General features: G+C 39.4%; 2 protein-coding genes across 5 annotated transcripts in view; both read right to left on the bottom strand.

Moving 5' to 3' along the window:
• Positions 1–406: 406 nt before the first annotated feature.
• Positions 407–13100, bottom strand: ldb3b (LIM domain binding 3b). 3 transcript variants are annotated; one of them, XM_034859487.1, is made up of 9 exons: positions 12762–13100; positions 9150–9301; positions 8764–8833; positions 5107–5129; positions 3467–3664; positions 2626–2649; positions 1679–1848; positions 1456–1492; positions 407–1123 (listed from the first exon to the last, which is right to left on the bottom strand). In XM_034859487.1, exons 1-9 carry the CDS (start codon positions 12855–12857, stop codon positions 1027–1029), a joined length of 867 nt encoding a protein of 288 aa, XP_034715378.1. In that variant the 5' UTR covers positions 12858–13100; the 3' UTR covers positions 407–1026. The 3 variants fall into 3 exon arrangements, with proteins under 3 accessions (XP_034715378.1, XP_034715379.1, XP_034715377.1); XM_034859488.1 differs by lacking the exon at positions 2626–2649; XM_034859486.1 differs by lacking the exons at positions 2626–2649; positions 3467–3664; positions 5107–5129 and adding an exon at positions 8088–8416.
• Positions 13101–18264: 5164 nt separating this feature from the next.
• opn4b (opsin 4b) overlaps positions 18265–27323 on the bottom strand; it is a 14340-nt gene continuing 5281 nt past the window's right edge. The window contains exons 4-11 of one of the 2 annotated variants that reach the window (XM_034859448.1): positions 26845–27048; positions 26380–26551; positions 25823–25984; positions 24783–24890; positions 23094–23265; positions 22776–22967; positions 19564–19635; positions 18265–18540 (exon numbers count right to left, since the gene is read on the bottom strand). In XM_034859448.1, coding sequence (XP_034715339.1) covers positions 18364–18540; positions 19564–19635; positions 22776–22967; positions 23094–23265; positions 24783–24890; positions 25823–25984; positions 26380–26551; positions 26845–27048 — 1259 coding nt within the window. In that variant the 3' untranslated portion in view covers positions 18265–18363. The remainder of the gene's footprint in view (positions 18541–19563; positions 19636–22775; positions 22968–23093; positions 23266–24782; positions 24891–25822; positions 25985–26379; positions 26552–26844; positions 27049–27323) is intronic. The other variant, XM_034859449.1, reaches the window with a different exon arrangement.

Below are 27323 nucleotides of genomic sequence, written 5' to 3'. Positions count from 1 at the left end.
CAGATGGGACTTAAATAGCGGTAAAATACACATTGCATCACATTTGCACAGATCTTTTGGATTATCACCTCTGTACATTACAAACATTTTTTAGAATGCACGCTGATATTGAATGTCCAATCCCAAAACGTTTCTTTTATGTCACATATTCATTATAGTAAACCAAACCTTGAGAATGCAGCTACAGTAATCTTCAGCTCTCAACCCTGCTACCATGGATGTGTCATTGTCTATGTTGACATCAGCTAATAACAGTCATATTATTCTGTCAAAACCCATCAGATCCTCTTTCTGAATGATGTTCTTTCCTGCAAAACACCCCGTGTGCTTTACCAACTGCATTAGAAATGACAGGAAATGATACTGATTGAGGATCGTTCTTATCAATTATGACACAACACCATTCTTTCAGTTTTTGAGTCCCAAAATAAGGAGTGAAACGTTTATTCAATTTGTTTGAGTTTATACCAGTTCACTCAGCCGTATGGTTTTAAGAAAACATTTATTCACATTGATATAAGTACATTTTTGAGTGCATTTTTACATACTGTTTTTGTGCATGTAGGTAAATCTCTGTGTGCATTTGTCCTTGTGTGCATTCTACTTAGCATGCTTTGTGTTAAAATTCCTATGTTTGTGAATGTGATTAATGTGATAAAAGAAACATCATCAGCTCTGCATTTTCATTTGAATATTTTTGTACAATTTCTCCTTCACTTAAGAGAGACAGAACCCAAACAAACAGGAAACAAAGAAAGAAAAACCCAAATGTGAGCTCAGGTCTTAGCAGCGGACAGATACATTTGACAGGTAATAATCAAGCTTATGAACACATAGCATTCTCACACTAACAGTTAGTATCTCACATACTAATCTAGGCTACAACACTATCTCACATTCCTGAGGAGTTTCCTCCTCCTCCTGTTCCTTTTTTATCCCTACACAATAAATTCCTTCTTCCTGTTAACTCCTGCGCTTTTGTCCATATCTTCGTTCACATGTCCTCCTCATCTCTCTTTCCCCTCTTTATTCCTGGACGTTGAGGATCTGTGCAGACAGCCCGTGGTGCCAGTTCTTCAGCTTGGCAAAGCGGGGCCCTTTCACCTCCGACTCAAACTTCTCTCTGATGGTGTGGTAGGCAGGTGATATTTACACTTTTACTCACATTTCTAAAGCAATAGTTCAGTAGTTAGTTATATCCGATTGATACCCCTCTCATAGTTTGCTACTGCCAGCAGCTGAGCTTAGCTTGGCATGAATATTGGACACAAGGGGGAACAGCCAGCCTAGCTCGGTCCAAAAGTCAATTAATTCTGCCTACCAGCACTTCTAAAGCGAATTAATTAACACATTGAGTTTAAAAATTATGTGGGGTTTTGTATGTGCATGACTATTCTTGGCAGTGACCAGTAACCTCCTGAAGTCTCCGCTGGTTGCCTATCATCTTGTCCTTACCTTGACTTTAACAGGGCTTCCTCATCTGGGTCTTGCACTGCATGGATGGAAATACACAAGACATTTGGTTAGGATGAACATAAACCTAATCAGACAATAAACATCAATGAGATGATAACTGAGTCTGAACAATAAGTGAGGATAAGCAGAGATGAGTATTGAGAAGCTCAAGAGAGGAGGTAGGACAGGACAAAAGTGTGTAAGGAAAAATCTGTGTACTGACGGTATTCAGTGCCAGTGATGTGGGCCAGCATCCTGAAGCTCTTGGACTGCAGGTTTGCAGCACGACGAGCCCATTCAGACATATCCTGATTCGTTTCTCCAGGCCTGATAACAGCCTGGTAAACCGGAGACGCACAGTCCACCACAGAGTCCTTGATAGGCAGAGCTCCACTGCAAGAAAGAGAGTACCGTTAGAGCTTGAAGTGTGTAGTATGTACTGTATGTGAAGCCTCCAAATGTAATAGATGAGCATAATGTATGATGATGTATGAAGTTTCATTATGAGCCATTAGTTCATTAAGATCAATAATTATTGTATTAATTGTAATTGTTCTTTTACACTGTCTTTGTGTTGTCCCATAGTTCCACATACAAGGTGCCTGTACTGTGGCATACAGTAGATACTGAAGTAAGACTACACAACAACATGACTGGATGTGTGTTAGAAAAATGAGTCAAAATTGATCGAGCACTAGTCGTTTGAAAACTTTTGTTTTAATACTCAGAACATTCCCATGCAATGAAATCCCATCATTTTAATAAGGTTGTAATGATGCTGGCTGCTTTTTAAGAGGATGTCTCCAAAAATAACACCTAAAAATACCTAAACACAACTCACACTCCCACACTTCAAATAAAGTACCTCTATGTACTTCCAGATACACATAAAATGACCTCTTTGTTAGTGAGTTTTACCGTTACGCAGTATGACACATTAAAAAAACATTTGAAAAAATGGACATACGTGTATATATGCTGTAGAATTTGCATTACATTTTCTGGAATATTATTAATTATAATATTAATTCTAATCATATTAATATTATAATATTTCAGGGATATTAGTTCATGAAACACATTGAGCAACGCACAAGCTGTTATGAAATAAGGAGACAAAGGAGACGCATATGAGGAGAGGGGAAAGAAAAGGAGCGCTGCTGTACTTACGACAAGGGGGAGCCCGCCTCCTCACTGAGGTCACAACCAGGAAGGAAGGTTGGGGAGGGATGGGTAGAGGACAGCACAGGTGTGGTTGGTCGTTTTTTGTGTGTGGATGGAATGAGCAAAGGAAAGTGGGTTGAAAAGCACAGAGGAATACGCGGCACGGACACAGACAACATGGAAAAGCCAGGGCATACAGTAAAGTATCCAAGTGGTAGGAGCAGAGCTTCTGTATTTGTTTTTGAGATTTTCAGAAATCTTTTCTAAAAGGGTTGATTCACCCAAATTCATTTACCCATAGACATTATTTTACCTTTGTTACATTTATCCAGCATCTATTTGTTGGATTTCCTCAAAATTATTTTGAATTGAAACAAAAAAGCCTCCTGGATAATGTATCATATTTATATAATATATACATATATATAATACTATTTATGTATATATAACATATTTTTGTTAGGGCCATCAGTTTTAATTATTTCAACCTAATTTCTAAAAGGACCATTATTTCTGTAAGTTTTGCACTCTGAATAACAAAAAAAACCTCAGCAGATGTGGCTTAGGGGAAAAAGGCCTGAATTAAAACAAATTCACCGTGCCTCGTTTTTGGTATTGGAAACAAGACGCAGCACCACAGCTGCTAACCCTGAACAAATCCACTTAGACTTCCACTTTGCAGCTTAATGGAGGAGGAAAATATTTTGTGGGGTATGTTTTTTGGTAATTTGGGGGAACTGATCCTTTAATTTGTCAACGTGCAGGTTGGTTTGATCGGTGTGATGTAAAGTGCATGAGTAGATAGAGCGCATAAAAGACTGGAGAGGGGATTAGTCTGTGACCTCACCTGTCGTGTCCCTTGGCCTGCGATTGCCCTGCAATGGCGTCCATGATGGCGTCCTGTGAGTACATGCTGATTGGTGTGTTGTACTGGGCGTGAACAATGGTGGCCTTCCCCCCTGGACCCCTCACCTCAATCGGCTTGTGGGTGGACAGGGCCGAGTCTTTCAGAGCAATGGGGTTGAAGCTGGGAGTGTACTCAACACTGTCAGTGTCAGGAGGTGGGTGGGGGTCAAAGGGTCAGTGAAGAGGAGGTGGGGATGTTTCAGGTGCAGATGTGAAGATAAGAGGTTAACAGACATGAGGAAGAAAGGGGAATTTTTGACTAAGGAAACAACAGAGAAGGCATTAAAGTGAAGGCAGGGAACTGGATCAACACGTAGTAATATAGCTGACAGACTGGGGGCTGTTGCACCACTCAATACTAGATTTAGAGATCCAATAGGTGGGTGAGTACCCACACAGACCAAAAACACATTGCACTTCACTGTAGCTGTGTCCCAATTCAAAACTACATAGAAATATAGGGGGCTCATACTCAAAAAATTTTGAGACTGGTGAGACAAAAACAATTTGCCTTCTCCTTATTTAAATCCACGTTGTGTACAGCTTGTTTCTGACTTTGCGCACCCTAATGGAATGAAGGATCCTAGGATGAATGGGCAGCACCAACTGTCTCATATTTCTACAAACAAAAACTCATCAGAATAATTGGACAGACGATGTAATCACATAAAAAAATGATTCATGTTCAATTAGGAGGATTATTCCAAAGCCGCAGTTCATTGACGTCCCTTAGGTGCACAATACTTATTAGCAAAATGTAGTTTATGCTAGCTTTCGAAACAGTACACATACATATTACTACATAGCATTTATTAATATGCAATGTGTAAGTGGAACAAATGCTTCATCCGTCATGACTGGCAGCTAAACCACTGTAAACCAGAATACAGTCGGAAAAAAATCCAAACATGCTAAAGATTCACAACAACCAATCCACAGTGGAATTCACAGACCACAGATTATGGTTGACACTGCTGCCAAACATGGAAGTGCAACAGGCAAACAAAACGCTAACGCACATGCAGTAATATATTAAAGCTGAGCACGACCAGCAGAGGTGGAAAATATAGATATATGTCATAGTATGGTAGATGTCATACAGGGTATGAGTTCTACATTAAAAGGATTACTTAAGAAAAAGCACTAAATATGATAAAGTATCAAAAAGAAAAGTACTCCTCTTTATTATTTTTTTATGCAAAGTTCTTTTTCTATAAACTTCCTAGCACTACAGCTGTTAGATACAGATGTAGCAAAGTATAAAGGAAGAAGTAGAAGATAATTTACGCAAGTAAAGTAGCAGTACCTTAAAACTGTACTGAAGGACAGTACTTGAGATGTACTGTTTTACCTTCCACTTCCGGGGAACAGATGCTGTTAAGAACATGTTACCAGAAGAAACATTTGATCAGTACTCTCAATTTGCTATTTAAGCTACATTAAATGCTAAAGCTTTAGTTAAACTTCATGCAAATGAATGCATGTTTGTCACAACGTCACACCAAAATCACTAAAAACCAACACTATCTGCCTTTGCATACTTCATGCACATTTACTACTGAAAAATGCAACAGTACTGACTTTGCAGCTGTGTTTAAGATAACCTGAAACACACCAGAATGGCACAGACAGACAGACAGAAGGAGACAGAGAAGGAGAGATGTAATAAATCACCAGAGATTATTTCAATAACAATGGCACCGTGTGTGTTTGTAGGAAATTATCCAACTATAGCATATGCTGTCATCACGTGTACAGCTCAGAATAGCCGCTGTTTGTCATCACTGGGATATTTCCCAGCTTCCCCTGCATCATCAGGAGTGACTGACAAGAGCAGAGGCCTCTTAGTCACATTACGCAGAGACACATATGGCACAGAACATCCACAAATATACACAACTACACAAACACTTGTGTCGGGACTGCAGCCCTTACATATAGACAAACTGCCATCACTGCAGTGGCTGGCACCTACATTGTAAGGCCACTCATAATACTGCAATGCATGTAAAGGAATGAACTTTTAATCATTTTTTTCCCAGAAACCTGTCCAACAGATCCTGTAGAACAAATTATATGTTCAAAAGTTAAAGTTTCATGAATTATAAATTTTAGTTTAATACCGTTGGAGGAGCATATTTTCAAAAAAATGTAGATCCATGACATATTTTCTGGGCTGTGCGGTTACACAAGCCTGTGTCCTGAAGGACCAAAACAAGCTTGGTACTCACTTAAGTTTACAGACAGAAATCCCACTTTTACAATATCACGTGTTTCAGCTTTTTATTAAATTGTCAATTTCCTCTCATCACAATGCAAGAAATGGAGTTTGATGGTTTAAATTAGCTATTTGAGGGGCTGTGTCATAACCAGTTGCAAACAGCTTTAAGCCTGAATTTGTGAAAATGCTGACAGTGATCAACTCCAAACATCTCTGGTTTTATTATAATTCCAATTGTGTTCTGTTCCACTCCGCCACCGCAGTAATGGTGGCAGTATTTGTGATTGCAACACATTATTCAGCCGGGGGATTCTTCCAAACACTACACAGACGTGTTTAGGGTACAGGAAGTGGAACATGCTTAGCAGCACCTCATCCACACGTGGGACATCTCCCTCCAGAGAGGGGGAGCTATCTCAGGTTTGGCAGGGGGGCGTCCAAGGGATTCAGGATGATGGTGTGTAACCAGAGCTGAACATTCCCTGACCAACAGCTGCACTCTCCTGTGTGTGTGTGTGTGTGTGTGTGTGTGTGTGTGTGTGTGTGTGTGTTAGGGTACGCGCACGTGGAAAAAGAAGTCTCACAGTGCTCAGTGAGGTGTGGTCACTGCGCTGGTATGATACTGTCGCCATCGTCCCTGCAGTCTGCCTGGAGCACGTTCCCTGACACCTGACTTACTGTTGGCCTTTACTGTAAAGCAGCTCTGCTCCAGAGGGGAAACACATTAGTGTAGACTGATATCTGGATGTGATATGTCAGAGGCATAGCACATTGCATCCTTAATTAACATCTACAAGTATTTCCTGACTGAGGCTTCACCCAAATTAATGCCATTCACTGTTCCAGTGTGTAACGTTAGCCTTAAATCAATTCCCACGGAACTCTACTCAGTGCAGCACACAGTACAGTTAAGATAAAGGCATTGCTGATTAGGCCCTACATACTTGGCAAAAATGGCTAAGCTAAGGTCGCCAAAAGCCTTTTTGGGATGCCCAACAGTGCAAATGTGTACTCACACAAATAACCAAAATATTACTTGTTTTGTGTCATTCTAACAAAAAATGCAAATGTAATCAGGTGATATTCTGACCTTTTTCTTCTCCTTTTTTTTTCTTTTTAAATAGAAGACTCACGTCTTTGGTACAAAAAAATGCATTTAGAGCTCAGACAAGGTAAGGAAGTCAGAAAGTATTGGAAAACGATAGTGTCTTTCTTTTCTGTGTTCACAAAATAAAAAATATGGAACACCGTCACCATTGTACTGCAAAACACAGGTCTTCTGATTTGTTATGGCAGCTTCAAACCCCAAAACAAACTATAGTGGCCCTCAAAATCCAAAATGGATAAAGAGCATAAAGTTACCATTTTTCCATGTAAGACAACAACGGGCGGTGTCTTGACATCCGTTTGATGCTTTCAGAGTTTTGCTTTGGTTGTTAGTAGACCAATGTCAAGTAATCCGGCACTCTGCAACGGAACCACAGTGTGTTGTACTTTTCTCGCACACACCCGTTCCAAAGTTTCTCATAGCCCTCTCCAAATGAATAGTAATTATTCTTTGATAGTAAATCAAGTCAATGGTTTTTGTACAGTTCAGCGGACAAAAGTAAATATTGTCACTTTGGGATCCAGGAATGTGATGACCATTTATAACTAGACCGAACAATCATCAATCAAAAAAACGAATTGAAATAAAAGTCATTGTTAGTAGCAGCCCTGGAATATTTCAATAACTAAAAAAGCAACCTACAGAAAGTTTATATTTTTAAATATTAACATACCTCTAGTGACTGAGGGCCAACTGCTGTGGCAACAAATCGTTACCTTCCTGTAACCTCACCAGCGACTAAAAAATAAAAAAGCAACAAAATAAACTTGACTTGAAACAAAGCTCTGGTTTTCCAGGAAAACAGGATTCATGAGGACAAAGAGAGACACATTTGCTGTAAGATAAATCCGAAATCAGGGAGCAGGAGCAGCAAAAAGAGTTCTTTAAAAATATTTTATGCAACATCAAGTCCCTGGTTTTATTCCTGTAGTTTGATCTCCTGCGACTCTGTTACAGGCCGGCCAGGTATGTTTGTGTGTACACTCCTGAAATAGTGCCATGTGAGAGATGACTGACTGTTGGGATAGCAATGGAAAGTTCTGAGTATATTTTTAGATTGTGGTCCTGTTAATGTGAGATTAAATTGGGAGGGTGTGATGTCATTTGCTTCATTCCTCGAAAGTGAAAAGCAGTACTTTTGTTTTGTTACATCAGCTGGTGGTTGGTTTTGGGGTTATCACTCAAGATGTTAAATTGTTTCTCTTAGTATTACAAATCTCTATGGTGACCTACCCCAGTGATGAAACTGCCCGGGAAGCTTCCGACCTCTGTCCTAACTTGCCCTGCATCAGCATCATTTCTGTGACAGTTTTGGGAGAGTAAAGGCCAACTGGGGAATTGTACTGCCCCCGTTGGCCTGGTGTAGAAATGGAAACTGGTGTGGGGGAGGCAGGAGCTTTGGCCAGGGTTGAGAGGAGCTCTCGATCTTTTTTAGGAACTTGGAAGAGTTTCCCTTTGGATGGCTTTTTATCCTGTAAAACGTCATAGGACAGTGGCTGCTCCATTTGAACCTCCTCTCCACAATGTTTAGCTCCAACCTCCTCTTTAATTTTTTCTAACTCCTTAAAAAAATGAAAAGAGATCAAAAAAGATATATAGAAAAAAAGAAGCTTTAAAGTCAAACAAGAGTAAAGGCATCAACTTGTTTAGTTTGCTGACCCCTGACCTCTGCACAGGTCTTTCTGCAGTTGCACTGTGAATTTTTGACACTAGAGGGCAACAGCAAACTGCCTGATTGCACAATTAAAGACTTGTGAAGATTACAGTCTCATAGACAGGACAAGACTGCATAATACACATGACAGACAGACACACATGCATGCATGTAGGACCATGAAGTATGCAGATGTGTTACTGAAATTTTGTGTTTGTTTATCCATTTGTTGATTGTTGTTGTGGGTGTGTGTACCTTCTGGTGAGGGATGACTGGCATGGGTGAGTCCATTCTTGGAGTGGAAAATGCTGCAGCACGTCTTGATCTGAAGTTTAAATTACAAAATACCCTGTTAAGATACACTGTTACATCATGTTTTGCCACTTTTTGACAATCAAAAAAGGTAAAAAATCAGCCATTAGCAAATCACGAGTACGAAGTGGGGTATACCTTTGTAGGAACATATTACTATTAATTTGTAGCCCAAGACATTTATAACACTGATTTCCTCCTAATCCCCCACATTGATTTGTCTTTTTCCTGTTCTATGTGCAGGTAATATCCAGTAACTGAAAATGTGCTTCTTTAAACTCAGGTTTAATGGAGACGGGTGTTTTGGTGTAAGTGTACTGGTTGTTTACTTCTGCATAGTGAGTGACAGTTTGGTGGTGGCAGACTTGATCTTGTTTTGGGCATCCATGTGCGTCATCCCCTCAGTGCTGACCCCATCTATGGCTGAGATGATGTCGCCCTGGGCCAGGCTGCCGCCCACCGCCTTGCTGCCCGGAGTTATCTATGGAGGGGTCAAGAGAGCAGTTCACACTCGGACCACTGACATAGATTCCTTAAAAAAACAAACAAGCAACTCAATAAATAAGACTTAAAGAGATATAGAGTAGAAAAGCAGATGAAGCTAATGTCTCTCTTAGGTTTATCAACAGAGTGGAACCACGTTTTTATCTAATATACTAATTGGTCATCACAGATGCAACAAGATTGTCCGTCACCAAAATAAATGAATAGAAAAGCAGCAGGATGTGTAGTAACAAAGTCGTTATGTGTGCAGGACAGGGATACACAGTACAGGAACTGTGACTCAGACTATTGATACAGTCTGTGCATGGTGGCTGATTGTTAAATCCAAGAAATATTTTCAAAAATGATTTTCGTTTGCAGATATTGTAAACTGCAACCCTGACAAGATTTGTTTTTATTTTCAAAAGAGCATGTTTTTTATTTTTATTTTTTTCCATTGTGAGCCACACATTGACCTTCACCTGAATCCTCATGCTCATGGCATGCCAGACTTTAGTGCTTAAACTACACAGAGAAAAGGTTAAGTGAGTCCAGAGGCCTGGGACATACAGTAATGGGTCTAGGTCTACAGTGAACTAGTTAAAGAGTTAAAAATAAGCAATGCTATTGATGCCTCTAGCTTCACTATGACTGACCCTGTTGAGCCCCCCTCAACCCCCCAAACACACACGCCGCACTCCTCCCACACACCTGCTACTGACACTCACTCAAGAGCTCCTTGATTCTATTCTATATATTCTTTCAATTGTTGCTCTCTACAATCCAGATGTTATCTGCATTATTTTACCACTTCACATCACTCTCCTGTAAATGTGTTCATGTGTATGGTGTGTGTGTGTGTGGTAGCAGGTGGAAAAAGCAAGGAGAAAAGAACCTTATTTCTGCACACTTGCCACAATGTGATCACACATGCATGTTTTCATGCGCATCTGACCTTTTATATATATATAAAATATATATATATAAAATGTATATTTATATATATATATATATATATATATATATATATATATATATATATATATATATATATATATATATATATATATATATATATATATATATATATATATATATAAATATATATATGTACAAAACAGATGATGACAAACATGAAAAGATTTCTTAAATTGTTTAATTTTTAATAAAAGACCGACACATTTTCGACAAGGATTTCTATCCTTGAAGTACCCATTTTAAAAATGTTCCTTGCATGTTTTGTATCTAAAATATATAAATCAATCCATTAAAGATATTTGTGCGTCTTTCAATTGTTGATGGTGTGCTGGAAACTGTTTCCATTTATTTTGCCTTCAGAGGGCATCTGAATAGACTTAAATGTCTATTTAAGGAGACTCATATTTAAGCCTTTTTTCCGAATGTTAACTATGACAACCCGACTAATAGTCATTTAAAATGACTGGACATGTGTTGTTCAGTGTGCCACTTATTTAATGGACAATGCTTCAGCTTTCTTTAATATTTCTTAGCAAAAGTGGGATGAAATCCAAACCACAGCAGTCTTACGGCAAACTGTAATGGCAGCTCAAGTTGTCATGTCAAGCTGCAGTGTCTCATATTAACCTGTCAGAGCCCGCCCCACCACAGGATTAACTCAAATCCAATGATTCAATGTTATGCTGGACACGAATGAAAGCTCCGCCTGGTCAAGGGTTTAGGAGACAATGAACTGAGGTCTGGAGCTGTAAATCAATAGAGATCACCAGCTGAGTATCAATCAAAGAGTTAACGTCCACACTGTTAGTGTCCAGGAAGCTTCAACTCCACCACCTTGTTCTCATCTCATGAATCTCTCAAATCCTCCATCCATCCATTCTTCTTTATAATGATGTGGTTTTCTCAAGGGCAGCTCAAAAAAGGCGAAACTGAACTATAAGCAAGGTATAAAGCTTACTAAAGGTAACACAAGCTGCCTTAAGCTCCCTTGCTCTCCTTGCTTCTTTTCTGGCCCATTCCCAACCCTCTCCATCCATCCACCTCTCCTCCAGTGCTATTTAAAGGAGACGCTGTAAATACACCAGCAGTCCTGCCAGAGAGAGAGACACCCAGTCTCTCTGCTGCAGAGGTTAAAACTAATTAATTTCTTGAGTGACAATTCCCCCACTGTTTTTTTAATTCTACATAATAAGTTCAGGCATATAAGATGAATTCATACTAATGGTTGAGAATGTTTTAGTGTAAATACAAGAAAATAAAAGTATGTGTGTTTTTTTTATAAATCATTTTTGTCTGCTGTCATTTGCGACAACAGCAACTCGAACTAACCATCTACTTGATGCAATGTCATTATTGGATTAACATGTAATCTGTTGTTGTTGACCGTTAAAATTAGTCAATTGATCTCAATATCATCAAAAAAAACTTATCTTGAACAATAATTTGAGTGCGCTGAGCTTAAAAGTAGTTCCACTTTAGTCAATCTGTAATTAATCACCTTGACATTTAAGCTGTCATGTAATGTCATCAAAGTAAATATTTCACCTGTTTTTTAAAAGCAATTTCAAGTTCAAGAAAATTCCCAGCAGTAAAGGTTTCCCCAATGTAGCAGCAGCTCTACTCCAGTTAAACTATTCCAGTCTTTCCACTGCTGCTCTATTCTAGAAATCTCTCTGGACATTACATCTGAGCCTCCCTGCCAATATCGCATGAAGCAACATTACATAACCGCCACTAAGTCACTGCTCACAAAGACAAATCACACCTGCACACACACATACATAGTATGCACATGCATTGACACAAGCTTGATGAAATTTCAACATGCAACAAGTTATTGTAAAACAGTGAGAAGGTGATTTCCAGGTGAAAAGGATAATACTGAGTTAAATCTGATCTGGAAAATATTTAATTAGACAATAGACAATAATTAGACATCTAGGTTACATTTAATTGTTTTTTAGGACTGCATTTTACAGTGTAGGATGTCCTATGATAAACCTGCTTCACTTCAGTCATTTTACAGAAGTAAGATGTAACCTATACTTCTAAACTACCTTTACCTTTAAACCAAATTAGTTTTTTACTGAGACCCCTACATGTATTTTCACCTGCAAATAACCAAATTGTGCTTATTCAGATATTCACACAGGGACAATGTGACCAAAGCGTGTGTGTTTTTAAGTTAAAGCGTTCTGTGTTTACGTTGTTGTGCATGTTGGTTCTTTATTATGTTTGAGTAGAAGAGAGTCAGTCAATCCGTGTACCATGTTGAAGATCATAAGTTTCAGTTTGAAATCATTCATGAACTATTTTGTCATCATTATGTAATGCTGTCAGTGCATTGTTTTGTCACAGCGGATTATCAGTTTGCTCTTGTTTGTGAAAAAATTTGTCAATGTAAAATTTCTGGTAAATTATTGTTTATTTGTGAGTTGCTTTTGTTGCAGCAGCCTGTGTGGGAGACTCACTGTCCTTACCCTGGAGATGGTGAGCGGCATGTTGAAGTCCTTTCCTCCCTGTAGTCTGAAGCCCCATGGAGCAGGGCCATTCAGAGTCACTGTGTACGTACTCATCTTCGGTTTAATGATAACACTCCTCCTGCTAACAACTCCTGCTGGCTGTGTGGTTTCTCCTCCTGCTCGGTGTGTCCGTGTTCTCCGTCCTCCCCTGCTATCCTTTTGTCCCTGTTGGCCTCGGTGGTTTGTTCTTCTCCGTCAGCCTTGGCTTCACTACCGTCTCTCCCTGTCTGCTCCCAGCTCTCAGGACAAATACCCTGGGGTGGTGGTGCTGCTGGTGGGTCAGGTGCTGTGGAACCTCTGTGACACACACATAGGCATACATTCGTGCACACAGATATACATATGTGTAGATAGACACACACAGAAAGAGTACAGAGCTAAGGTGAGCCACTGCAGAACAACAGTAAACCATTTCTGACTAGAGCCACAAAAAACCTCTTCTAACTATACCATGTTAACCAAAAACTCCCTAAACAAACTTGACAAATTCCAAACTCTAAAAAGTCAGCTTTAATGTTTATATTAAGAGAGAAAAGTTTCTTGCCTGCAGAGTTGCTGAGGACGAGGGGCAGACAGACTAAGAATAGCTGAGGTGAGCATAGACACAGAGGCCCTGGCCCTTATAAGGCCTGTAACACGAAGCCCCAGAATGCTTCACTGCCGATTCACGTCGCCAATATAGACCTCTCTTACTGCAACACATTCTCCCTCTCTCTTTCTCCCTCTCTTAGTGCTATCAGTTCATGCTGCTGGCATCCTGTTATCTGTAATAAGTGTATGTGCACAGACGTCATTCGATTTCATTCCACTTGAGAAAAGGAAACAACGAATTACCTGCCACCGTTTTCATAGAAACACCCCCACCAAGTTGACTCCTGGAAGTTGAGTCCCATGCTGTGTGTGTAATGAGGAGCAATTCCGTTAGAAACCAACCACAGCTGTTAAGTTAACACAAACGGAATCTGACATTGTTTAATAGGTGGTGACAGACTTTTTGATCATGTCCGGGTATATAAGTCACACGCACACCTTGAATTTGAGAAGTTTGTGAAGTTTGTGCACTGTTGTGACACTAAACAAGTGTTACAATTTTAGAAGACAAAACATGGTAGAGCAGTAAGTGAACACCTTAACTTCAAATCTACTCCATTTATGTAAGTTTTCTGGTGTTTAAAAATTTGTACACTTACACTTGTTCACTTTGTTGCCAAGGGTTACCCTAGATTAGAAGATTGATGCCACTCTAATGTCCGTCCGTTAAAGAAAGCCGTTAGCTTAGCAGGAAGACTGGAACTGTGGTAACGGTTTAGCTTTGTCAAAGGTTAAACAAATCTGCAACTACATACAATTACATTTTTACTAATTAACAGTTTTCATAGAAAATGCTCTTGTCTACACATTCAACGTTACCTTCTAGTCAGCAGGTTATTTGTGAATAATGGTATTTTCCGTGAGGATGAAAAATAAGATATGTGAGCATATAGAAAGGTAGAAAGCACACCAAAACAACTAAGAGCTTATGGGTAAATCAACATCAAAATCTGTTTTTGTGCATTTAACTGCGCAAATCAGATTGCAGCATCTGTGATCTGTCAGAGCCGCTGGATTTTATGTGGCGCAAAGTACTAGAGGGTGGTGCACAGACTTTTCATTTAAGACAGCTCACACTGTTGGTGAGATATTGATCAGAACACAAACCGAAATAAATTACAATTTCATACAACATGTTAATTAGCTGGCTTTTAACAAACCAGAATTTTCTATTTTGGACAAAGCCAGGCTAGAGCCGTTTTCTCAAATCAACTCTTGACAAGGTCCAGAGAATCAGTTCTGGACGTTGCCCGTGTGGGGAGAGATTGTCCGTCTTAGAAGTATTCTTACCTACTGGTTTGTTTTAGTTGAGGGGTGGCACCTGGGTAAAGTGGAGGCAGACTTGGACATGACTTGGATTACATCGTGGTTAAAGCCGATTCTTAATTTGGTCATGAACAACCAAGTGTCTTGCCATTTCCTAAATTTGTCAATTTCGGCTTCAACCTTACCTAAAGGAGTCCCTGAATGTTGTAGTCTTCTCAGTTTAGTCTCCCATTGCCAGATCTACCGCTACAGTGCTGCGTAGCAGGGTCTAGCTAGTCCACACAGCATTAACAGGATAGGAGAAAAACGTCATCTGTATTTTTGGCATTTCTTAAACCAATCACAATCGACATCCACAGCATTAAGCTCTGCATGGAGCCTCTGCAAAATAGCCTCGTGAAGGAACTTGTTTTGTGGAAAATGTACGTCCAGAAGTTATTTTGGTCAGGCGGGAAAAAACTTTTGATTGGACAGGCGGGAAAAAAATGTTGAATGTCCAGATTGGACAGATAGTCTAGCTAGCTGTCTCTATTTGCCATAAAAAAGATCTGCGAAGCAGTCAACCACAGTCCTTATGGTCCTCAAGTTCCAACACAAAGAAGGGGAAAGAAACGGACATTGGTGAAAAGATATACTGTACATGTGTTGTACTGTGTTGTCCAATTTGGAAAATGTCGTCCCTGTCTGTACTTTCGAATGGCGGCCCTCTGTATTTACAATAAATTACTCTTCTTATTCCCCATCAGATGTTTTCTTCTGGTTTTGAGCAAATATTATCAACACACCCACTCACCCGCTGTAAATTCTCCAGACAATGACCTGCTCATTCACACATGGGCTGAATTGGATAACACAACCTAGCCTAACCCTAACCCTAACCCTATTGGATAATAACCCTAACCCTAACCCTACATCATCTACTCATGCAAATCAAGTACCAACTCTCACCTCTGCAGGGCGCCACAGTTCTGCATGGACGCCCATCTAGGTCAAACAGCATGCAGGATAATCCCATCACATATTGGACATACATGACCTATACTGATGCCACTCTGTTATCTGACGTCGGAATTTTCCGGCTGTTATCTGCTTTGCTGGATGGATCTCTTCCATTTAGGAAACTGACTTAATGATTTACAAAGAAATCGGTTAGTGGACACTGATGAACAGATGATGCATTAGGAGCTGCGATGACAACAATCATCATAGTGCTGCACATAAATGTTTGTATGCAAATATAAATTAGTGGGCGGAACCAGATGCATTTTTTTTGCCAAACAAATACTTATGACTGATTCTTTAGAGAAGAGTTGTAGAACTCTGTAATGGGTGGTGCAAGGTGTACTAAGTGATTGATTAAATAAACAATAGGCAGATTAATTAAACGTTGAAATTATTATTAGTTGCAGCCTATAGTTCAATGCATGGCTAGTTTAAGACATGGAGACACAGCCACCAGTTGTGCAGTATTTAGCAAGTAGTATTTTTATTTAGAAAAATAAATAACAACACAAAACATTTTGTACAAGAAAGATCAACATGAAATCATCACCTCATGAAACCATCAATTCATTAAAGCAGAAGTTAATTTCATATATAATATTATATATTTGTTTGGTCAAAAAACTTTGAACATTCAACAACAATTTTGTACATTTATTGATGGGTAGTGCAGAACAAATGAGCAGTGGTGGGAATGTGCTAACCTTCAAGTAACATTTAAATTTGCATTTGACTGTTTATCATTTAAAATATTTATTACAAATATAGTCAATAATGCAGCAATCATGGGAATGTCAAAGGGAACTGCAATGTACAGAAGTGGAGAAAAAGAGCTTTGAAATACAAAAGGATGTTAAAATATAACATATAAAATAATTCTTCAGTAGGGACACACACACACACACACACACACACACACACACACAGTCAAACTCAAATAGGTACACAGTATTGGGTATTAGGATGTACTACTGTGCTGTGCCACATTTCTGAACTGATCTACATTGGGGTACACAAAGTCACCTGGACTGGAACAATCAATGACAAAGAGCCAGAGGAAAAATGACATGACTGTGTCCTGTCATGTCCTGTTGCATGTGTGTATATGTTTCTGATTACCCAGTCTAGAAATAAAACACCTCACATTAAAGCTGTATTAAGTGTGATTAAGTGTTGAGAGACTGAGACTGAAATGAGCAGTCAATTCATCCTGGCTACATGCAGTATCAGCAGCGTTTTCTTGATTTGATTTTGAAACGGTGGTTTTATGTGCTGGGGTGATGCTCTCTAATTTTGAAGTCAGGTGTGAAGCATTGCATTAGGGGAGGTTCTCTTTAAACTCAGTGCTTGTGCACAAACATTTGGGTATCTGGAGGGCCTACCAACCCACAAACTTAGAAACAAAACAACCCTGTTGGCTGCCTGGATCAGAAAACATTCAACAAGCCAAATGTGTGGCTCCCCTTCCTATTTCACATGCAAGTTTATTAGAATATACTGCCCCTGTAATACTACCTTTGCAAAGGTGCACCATATTTTTCTTATTTTTTTTTTTTTTAAAGCATGTAAACATGTTCTAGAAAGAAATCATAATACAAGTATGAACCTGAAAATGAGCATGATATGCCTCCTTTAAAGTTTTTGCATTTTTAAATAAATGCAACACCCAAGAAGACAAAACAGTCATTCTGAACTTTCAGCAGATTTTCAGGCAGGCCATTTCTCCAATTATAAATACAAATATACCCAAAAAATAAATATTTTTTTACATTCACTATATAGGAAACAAAGGTGCTAGACAATGGTGCTCTTTTCCATTTCATTGTTTAGTCTGACTCATGTTGTGTAGGAGCAGTTAGCGTGTGCTAACTTTTGTGTGTTGGGAATTGCTCACAGTTCATAAGCAGCATGGTTTTAGATGTCTTTGAGGACAAACAAAGTTTAAAGTGGCTTAAATCTGTAGAGTGTTGATTCTTAGTTGGATTAGTACTACCATTTTCAGAAGTCATTTGATTTCATTTTAATATAGAAAATACAGATTAATGCACCAGTATTCATAGTATATTTTCAAATGCTCATGTATAGTTGAACCCCCCCCCCCCCTACTAATAATAGAAAGACTGTTGAGGTGGGGATCGAGAATGGGTTCTAAGTTGAAACTGATTTCAATTTTAGAAAGAGAGATTCAAAAGGTTAAAAAGCATACTTTTATATAGAATGGACAAACGTACGGCGTACGCATTGCAATGTACAAAAAAAATTATTTTGGTTTCTTCTACGCAAATAGGATGACAAGCATCTGAATCAACAATCACTAAAAATCAAATCAATACCCAACGCTTGAGAACCTTTGACATTGTGTTTTTAAGGCTAATTGGTAGCCTGCGGTTCCGAGGTAAACCATCTCCTACTAGGATATGTCAGAAAAGTCAGAAAAAGTTAAACACATACGTATATGTGTGCAAATACGCACACGTGTATTTAAATGTACTGGGTACTCACGCTCACACACTCAGTATGAAAAAGAATAACAGAGAGCATGCTCTGGTTTTGAGTTACAGCATGCTGCTGCAGAAAGGTCCCAGGGAGGGAAATACTCTCACAGACACGCACATGTGCACACGCACACACGTGCACACACACAAGCACACACACAGCTGCACTTCTGTCCAGCTGTTTATGGTAAATATGATGTCTCCAGTTAGGCTACGTCAAGGGTCTCCTTGGCAACAGGGCTGTATGTTTTGGTCAAATTGTGGTTACCTTGGAAACCCGGGGGACTAGGCAGTAAGGAGGGGCTGGATATGGAGGTTACAATGATGGATGACGTAATCTTACACAAAGTCCTTGACTCAGACTCCTCCATCACACTGTCCACCTGTGTAAAGGGAAGAAATGGAGAGAGCAAGAGAGAGAGAGAGATAGAGAGAGAGAGAGATGTTGAGGTATTGTGAATGAAACTTGACATGTTGAATGTGAGTAGGTGGCTGCATGTTTGTGTGAAAGAACAAAGCAGCGAGCGTGGGGGAGAGAATCAAGTTGACAGGCCAAATGAAACAGTCTCTGCTAATTAAAGGCATTGATTGGTTGGACTGATGAATGGCTTTGATGGAGATGGACTGTATCACACTGTTGACTCCCTGAAATAAATTGCTCCACATGAGAGGAGCAAGATAGCTGACCATGTTTAAGTAGATTTTTTTAAAGGATAATTCTGTTTTATCACAAAATTAAGTTTTGTAATTTTAGCCCAAATGTCTCTGTTAACATTTTATATATTTGTTCTCAAAGAACCAACATCAAATTTATTTGTATTACAAATCTTGTTATTTTAAGTTAGACTCAGAGCTGATTATTCAAACTTGGCAGGCACAATATTCTTTTTATTTCTGTAGAGCAGTCAGCCAGCACAATCCATCTTTGATTTTCCACAAGGTTTGAATAATATTGATATCAGAGCAGTAGCAAATGAATGAAACTGGACAGAAGGGAAATCACGGTTGATTAGATCATAATCTATAACTAGAAGAAGCGGGGGGGTGGTAATATGAAGAACCGAAGAGATATGCAAATCATTTCACATTACTTTACATGTTCAGCTACACAGAGCTATTTCCACTGAGCTACTTTAAATGTTGTAGAATCATTGAGCAGTGTTAAAGAATGGGTGACATGCCCCTTTAAATTTAAATAAAACACAAATGACTAACAGTGGACAGGTGCAGCTTTTTATAATACATAAATCCCTAAAAAATATCTTACTGACAGACTGGAGTTCTATTACACAGGCGTATAAGCTAAACCAGGTTTTTTTCTACACTAACACTTTTTTGCCGATTTAATTTTTTCATTGGATTTGTTGATTTTCTTGATACATAAAAAAACACATCTACTATCTTACAGTAGCAGGCAGATGACTGGTTGGCTGCAGGCTGATGTCCGACATAAAGATGTCTTCAGGCCCTGTCAGAGTCTGAACAGTTTGCACATAATCACAGCCATTTAGTGTTGGTTACGATCAAAAGCTCCTCTGTACTATTTAAACCACAAGATCGTAGTCTTACTAAAAACAGAGGGACTTCCAGCCAAGACTTCATTTGAACACGGACCTTTCAAAGAAAAGAGCATCTCTCTTTAAAAGTATGTCACGTTATTTCCTCCCATAGCTTATGACAGTAACAATCATGTGCTAAACGCAACAGGATTAGTATAAGCACTTGAAATTGGGGCACCAACAATCTTTGGCTTTTTCTTGAAAGCCGCATTATTTAAAATACATTCTTAAAGGAATAGTTTGAATGTTGGAAAATTTGTCCAACCAGCAACACTAAACAAACAAGAGACGTGTCAATTGGTAAGCTTTAATGGCTAGCTGTTTCATCCCGCTTCCACTCTTTATGCTAAACTAAGCTAAATGACTGCGGCTGTAGCTTTATATTTAGCGGACAGACTTGAGAGTGAGCTCAGTCTCATCTAACTCTCTGAAAGGAAGTGAATAAGCGTATTTCCCAAAATGTCAAACTACGCTTTAAAATCTAAAAATAGCAGGCATTGAAAGTCCTTCAGAGGTAATGCAAGGAAATAAAAATAAGCAATATTTGGTAAAAATGAAGACCAAATAAACAAAGAATTAAAATATAGCAAATAATTACAAAGTGAAATATGTCATTTCCCACTTTGACTACAATTGTCATTGTTTGCAAAGTACAAGTAGGTAGCAGCAGCAGCAGTTGCAATTATAGACAAAAGTAAAAGTGTATATCCTCTACTCTGTGCAGAGATAAAAGCAGATGGAGGTCAGAGACTCCTCGACAATCAGCCGTCTTCATCTGCAACAAGTGCAGTACGTTTAAACACGAGTTGGCTCATACAAGCTGTGGATTAAATCTGAAACTCACAGATTATTGGATTAGTCTTTGGACCCTCAGTAATGGAGTCCTGCAGGGCAGGACGGCTGTACAGTGTGTGTTTGCAACATGTGGGTTACTTCTGTGAACTAAGATGATTACAGAGAGACGGAAATGCTCCATATAGTGAATGCCCCACATAGAATGACCTGTCATTTTTTAATTAGCCTGACAGCACAATGCTTAGCCTTAGAACAAAGAAGAAGCACTGTTCATATGAAAAGTTTTGGGTTTTACCTAGTCGGACTCACAGGATGTAGACTGTGAGTATAATCCTCCTCCCCTTCCACTATTTGCATGTTACCGTTTTATAATTCCCGCTTCTATGTGAAACAACAACAACAACCTTCAAGCTACAAATATACACTAAAATCTCAGAAAAACCCAAGATTTCACAAAGAATTGGATCGTGCAACCAGGCAGGTCTGCTTGTTTTTTTTCTGTAAATGATTGTAAAGATTTACAAAGACTATATTAAGAACATTTGCTGTCTAACAGGGATGTTCTTGCATGTTTGCCTACTGGTTATGTTATATTCCAAGCATGGCCTATGGTTAGGTTTGGGTTATGCTTGAAAAGAGGTAGGCATTCATATTGTTGCACTTGGTTGTATATATGAAGTGACAGAAATATAGTTTGAAAGAATGACAAACAAAAAAAGAGATCTTGAGAGTGAATTTCAAACCAAGCATACTTCCTCACCTCCACACAGCTGGCCAATCATGGCAAAGTTGGTGTGTGAATGTGAGATCGTTGGTTTTAATAAGTTATAGAAATTGTCAGATAAAGACCCTTCTATTCGACCTTCCGACAAGCAGTTGTGAGTGGTTGGATAATATCTTAAAAAGTAGTTTTATTTGGAACAAGCAAAACCTGACTCTTGGTCAGAACTTAAGAACCTTTGGAAAAAAGATGACAAGTCTTCAACGTCTTCTAAATATTATTCGGATGACGGAGAAGACAAAGAGACTTCACAGTCCATCAGAGCTACTTGCTATTTGAACTCTTGAGTTGTGCATGCATGTAATGTGATGTAATGTAATGTGATGAACAGTTGTGATGTTTTTTAAATGGTTGTGTAGTATGTGAAGCATTTGAACTTTGTGGAACTACCAGTGGTAGTATCAAGTAAATACACAGTGGCTGACAGCAGTGAATGCTGCTACCCTCCAATAGATCTAACCGGGGACATCAAGGGCCCTATTTTAACGATCTAAGTGCATGGCGTGAAGCGCATAGTTTAGGTACGTTTAGGGTGTGTCCACATCCAGTTTTGAGTTTGACAGTGGAAAAAAGGGTCTGTGATCTGGGCACATGGTTGTACTTAGTGTCTTCATTAATTCATAGGTGTCTTTTGGGCGTGACATGCCATAAACCAATCCGAGTGTCATCTTCCATTCCCTTTAAAAGCCAGGCGCGTTTGTACCTTTGCGCACTGCTATTTTGATGGCGGATTTGGACCGTAATATTTTTAAATGTAATTTTTTGCATGTGTGTGTGCTGCTTTGCTTCCTTGTGTGTCTATAACAAGGATAGTGTGCGCACGATGTGCATAAGCCTAGGCGCAGTTTACTAATGCGCTGTTAAAATACCACTGATGGGGATATTAGCGGCCTATAAAAACTCATATTAAAGTCACGCTAGTCTGGGCGCTACTGTTTTCCTTCTGGAACCGTCCTTTCTTTGACTTAATAAAAAAATTAAAAACTCATCAAAGATAGAAATGGGCAGTTTAGAGTGTTAACCAGACTCCATGTGATATGTAATACTGAGACACAGTTAAAGCATACAGGGGAGCAAAGCAACATGACTATATCAGATTACACGCTGAAAAAGCCTGGATTACCAAAAGGTCTCTAATCATTACCTCATAGAGTTACTTGCCATGAAATACTGAACATAAACATGACATCTATTGGCTTTAACAGGACACCAAAACAACATGACCTCACTTCTCAAATTCAGTAGGAGAGGATTAAGATCAGCCTTGACGTAAGACAAAACAGGAGCAAGACCTCCCATCAAAAACATCATGAAACTAATGTGAGAAGCCCTTTATCAGTCTGATGTCACCTATCTGACACTTAAAGTAATACACTTAGAAATGCATGACTTCACATTGCATACATGTACAGTTCAATACATACTAGTACACCATAAAGTGTACTTAACAGTATGTTGACATAAACCAGGCCCCAATACTCACTGTGATCTGTGAGAGGTGACAGATTTCCGGGTCAGTGGGGTTGTGGAAGGCAGTTCTCTCAGACTCTCCAGTGTTGGGACCGCTCACCTTCGTCCTCTTGCTGGCTTGGCGCACCTGGTTAACATCACTGGACAACTGACGAAAAACAGATGTCCGAGACGAGCAGTCCTCTTCCGTGTCTGAGAGGCGGGCCTTTCGGGTAACACACACAAATAACACACACATCAGTCTAAAATCAGCGACTCGTAATTCAAAGCATTTGTTATTGAAAGTGTAAAACAGAGACCAGATACTAGATTAGATATGAAGTAAACTCACTGATTCGCTCTCAGACAGGGAGGCCCTGTGGGGCTTGCTGGGGCGTTTGAACTCCGATTGGCTGGTAAGGGTTGATCGGCGGGTGGACTGGAAACTGCTGCTGCTGAAACGGTCTCTGCCAGTAATACACAGCAATGCCCCGAGGTAGGGAATATACGCACAGAGCGCTGACCTAAGGGAGAAATAAATAGAAAGATTCAAATTCATAATTTAACCAATCTATTATTTGATAGAGAAGTGTGGGGCCCTCTGACATCAATGGACGCTGAGGTAAATTTCACATATAAATAGGTTTTAAATGAGCAATCAACACCTCTTTATAATTAATAGAATGTAAATGTAGTTACTAAGGGGAATGTTATTAACGCAATCAGACACAATACAGCCTGATGGTATAACACACCATGTATGTTTTGTTGGTGCAAATCCATTGCGGAACTATAAATCAAAACTTAGACTAGTGTCAAGAATAAATTCATCTTAACAGTACAAACATACTTCAGCAAAGTCCTCACACAACCTGGGCCGACCCAATTACTTAAGGTTCTTCTAACAGAGCCTCCTCTTTGTATTTATACTTCAATATGGAGATTGTGCTGGAGTGCATAATCTCCATATCCAAGTATAAATACAAGCGCACCTCGGACCGCCAATGACTCAGAGAGAGTGAGTGAGTATAGTCTTGTTCACTTGCACTGCTCCATGGTAGTTTAATACAAATACGGCCAGGAGTCTGCCTGACCAATTATAGTGGGCCGTTCGGGCCAAAATTGCCTGGGGTGATTTTTTGTCCCAGTCCAGCTCTGGACATAAACACACCTGGCAACATGTAGAAAACAGTGTCAGATGTGCCAACAACAAGTAGAGGAAGAGCAATACCAAGAATTGTCACACTGTCAAAATAAAATTCTATATTTAGTTGGGGAGAAAAGCCGCTAGCGGCAAGATATGTCAAAGCATGTCACAGCCTGAGGGAGAACACATGAAACTTTACTGAGCTACTTTTGAAAAAGTCATCATTATTGATTTCTTCATAATGATCAATGATTTGTTTGCAGCATCTTTTGTTTAATGTATCTTCATAATATTGTAGTTGTATAGTGTATACATTTATATTATACTTGCATTTTAACCTTACTTGAACTGCTTTGGCAATTCTGAACTTACTCACGATCACAAAAATAAAGTAAACTTGGTTTTGAAAGAAGTGAGAGTGGTCTGGGTTGGGTAAATAGTAAATTCATCATAGTGTTATTTCCAGAGCATTCACTGAATCTGTTGTCAATGTGTGTTTCAGTTTGTGGGGAGACCTTATGGAATGGACTTAACAATGACATCAAACAGAGCCATTATATCATTCCGTTAAAAATTATATTAAAGAAATCATTACTTGACCAATATAGAAAATAAACCTAAACACGGGAATGGAATTGTAATTTAACGGTATTGTTCTTGTTGTATTGTTGTTAGTTATCATAAGACCTGAAAGATTGTATTCTGTATTTGCATATCTATTTATTTTGTGATGGTATAATTTTGTGAAATAAGGGGCAGGACTAAATAAGCTATTTGCTTCTGTCTACTCCTTCTCAAACTAATCCTTTTTTAAGGATTTTTCTGATTGTTTGAGATAAAACATAATAATAAAAATAAAATAAAATACTTAACAATTCAGCGTGCATACTATACCTGTATTTTGGATGTGTTATGGCATATATGATGGGGTTGTGGATCGCAGAGGCCTTGGCGATCACAGCAGGAACAGAGTTCATATAGGGCGTCAACATGTCAGCGTACCTGAGAGAGACAGGAGAGATATTAGCAAGAGGATGACTAATGAGGGAAGGAAATGAGACACGTTCATGTGACAGTGGTGAGTGTCTTCCCTTGTACAGGACTAGTGTAGAGACAAAGGAGTTGGACACAAAGTCACACACAAAAAACTGTGTATTTTTACTGGCTTCATGCTGCAGAAGAACATCAAATCGGCATGACCATCTCACATTTTTAAACAATCTTGCCTTCCTGCTCATCCTATAAAATCAAACAACCTTTCATTGTTTCACATTGTCACTGTGTTTTTCACATTATACATTCTTTAAATGAAATTATTGATTATAGATCTGTTCTATTTACTGAATGACGATCCTGTTTGTCATGACATGGATTAGCTCTCTCAGAATCCTCTGCTGCTCTGATGCTTTGACAGTTTCTCTCCATATCAGCAGAGACATTTCAGCAGAGACATTTGTTTTGCCTAATCTAACTATATAACCATTTGTACCTAAAGGGACTGAATCAGGAATATTGTCCCCCCTGCCAGGCAGCATACGGTTTCAATTCATCTGCTTGAGATAATGTCAGGTAATCCACGAAGGCTTACTTTTTTGTTTTGCTTTAGAATGAAAAGCCAATGGATGTTCCCTCTTACAGAACATCCACAGCATTGCTGAACCTGCTGCCATCAAAACGCTGCCTGGCTAAAATGCTAAATGGATGACCTTTAACTAGAGCATCTTTAATAACATATTTAACCCTAAACTATCAATACTGCTTAATAATTGGGGACCATATCCACCCTCCCCACCCCCCAGTGCCTTGATCAAGGGCACTGACTGGAGAACCTAGCACACACACACACACACACACACATTCACACTCAAACACACACACACACACATACACACAGACACACACACACACACACACACACACACACACACACCTACCCAGCAAATGCAGTGAGGGCCACACAGGAGTAAGGCGCCCAAGAGATGACATATAGCAGGATGACGATGAGTGCAATCTTGGCCATCTTCCATTCACTCTTCATCTTATTGAACTTCTTTGCAGTGTCCCTGTTGTCCACACAGCTGATCTTTGTTAGCGCTCTGTCAAACACAGACGCACCTTAGTTATAAAACCTTATTTTTGCTTTTAGTTTCAATATAATTTGTAATTCTAGATCAAATTTGACAATTCAAGATATTTTTTTACTTTCCAAGAGAGCTTTTATTGTCGAATTGACTTTGACGTGTATTGTACTCGCGTGCACACATACAATTTGCATCACTCACATAGGCAGTATTACCGTAGCATCCAGGCTGAGGAAGACATCAGTATAATGTGATAGAGAAACCCTGACACTTATACTGTAAATCAACAAGACATCAGTGTACTGTATCAACAGATACATCCATGTCTTTATTGATGCATGTGGGCCTATGTGCTACAAGTGTGAACACGATAATGAAAAACGGGGAAGAGTGTTTGTGCATGTACCAACCTGGTTGTGTGCCTGATGGCTCTGAAGATGCAGCAATAGCTGTAGATGATGATGAAAAGAGGGATGAAAAAGACAAAGGTAAAGAGCAGCATGGTGTAGGAGCGGACAGACGGGGTAAACGTCATGTAGTCCCAGGAACAAGACGTCATCAGACCCTCTGGGACATAAGCACCTGTAGGAGTGCATACAGACTTTAGTAATTACTTCCCGCACCATGAACCTTTTTACGTTGTCAGTTGCGGGGATTGACAGTTTTTGAAAATTCTATGCTTAATGCCATCATTGACTGCTTTTGGCATATTGACAATAGTAGTAAACATTTCAGCAGGAACTTAACATGAGGACATAGATAAAAACCCTGAAAGAAAGTAACTAAGACAGAGCGGAAAAAACAACTAAATCCCTCAGAGGATCAAACTGATCAACAATGACTCATCTTCCAGGTCTAGGTGCAGTTGTACTCACTCCAGCCAAAGAAAGGGGGCAGGCTCCAGCCCATTGAGTAGACCCAGGCAACAGCCAGGATGCTCAGAGCTTTCCTGTGAGACATCATCCCCAGAGAGGCCAGAGGCCTGGTGATCACCATGTAACGGTCCACCGCGATCACCATCAGTGTTATCATACTGCAGATACCAAACAGTGCTCCGCAGAAGGCATACAGCTCACAAGCTGGAGGAGAGGTAAAAGAAGTAGTACAGAGGAAAGGACTATAAATATCAGGATAAGTCCTTTTTCTGGCAGTAGATCCTGCAGCTCCTGAACAACAGCTGGAAAAACATGATCTGATTATGTTTCTAAATGACAGCTTAGGTTTATTACATTCATTCATGCAAACTTGCAGATATATGTGCAAACATGTACACGCATGCACACATGCACGCACGCACACACACACACACACACACACACACACACACACACACACACACACACACACACACACA

This window comes from Etheostoma cragini, chromosome 21 (assembly GCF_013103735.1).
Source record: "Etheostoma cragini isolate CJK2018 chromosome 21, CSU_Ecrag_1.0, whole genome shotgun sequence".
Taxonomy (NCBI): Eukaryota; Metazoa; Chordata; class Actinopteri; order Perciformes; family Percidae; genus Etheostoma; species Etheostoma cragini.
This window is presented reverse-complemented; position numbering and strand designations above follow the sequence as displayed.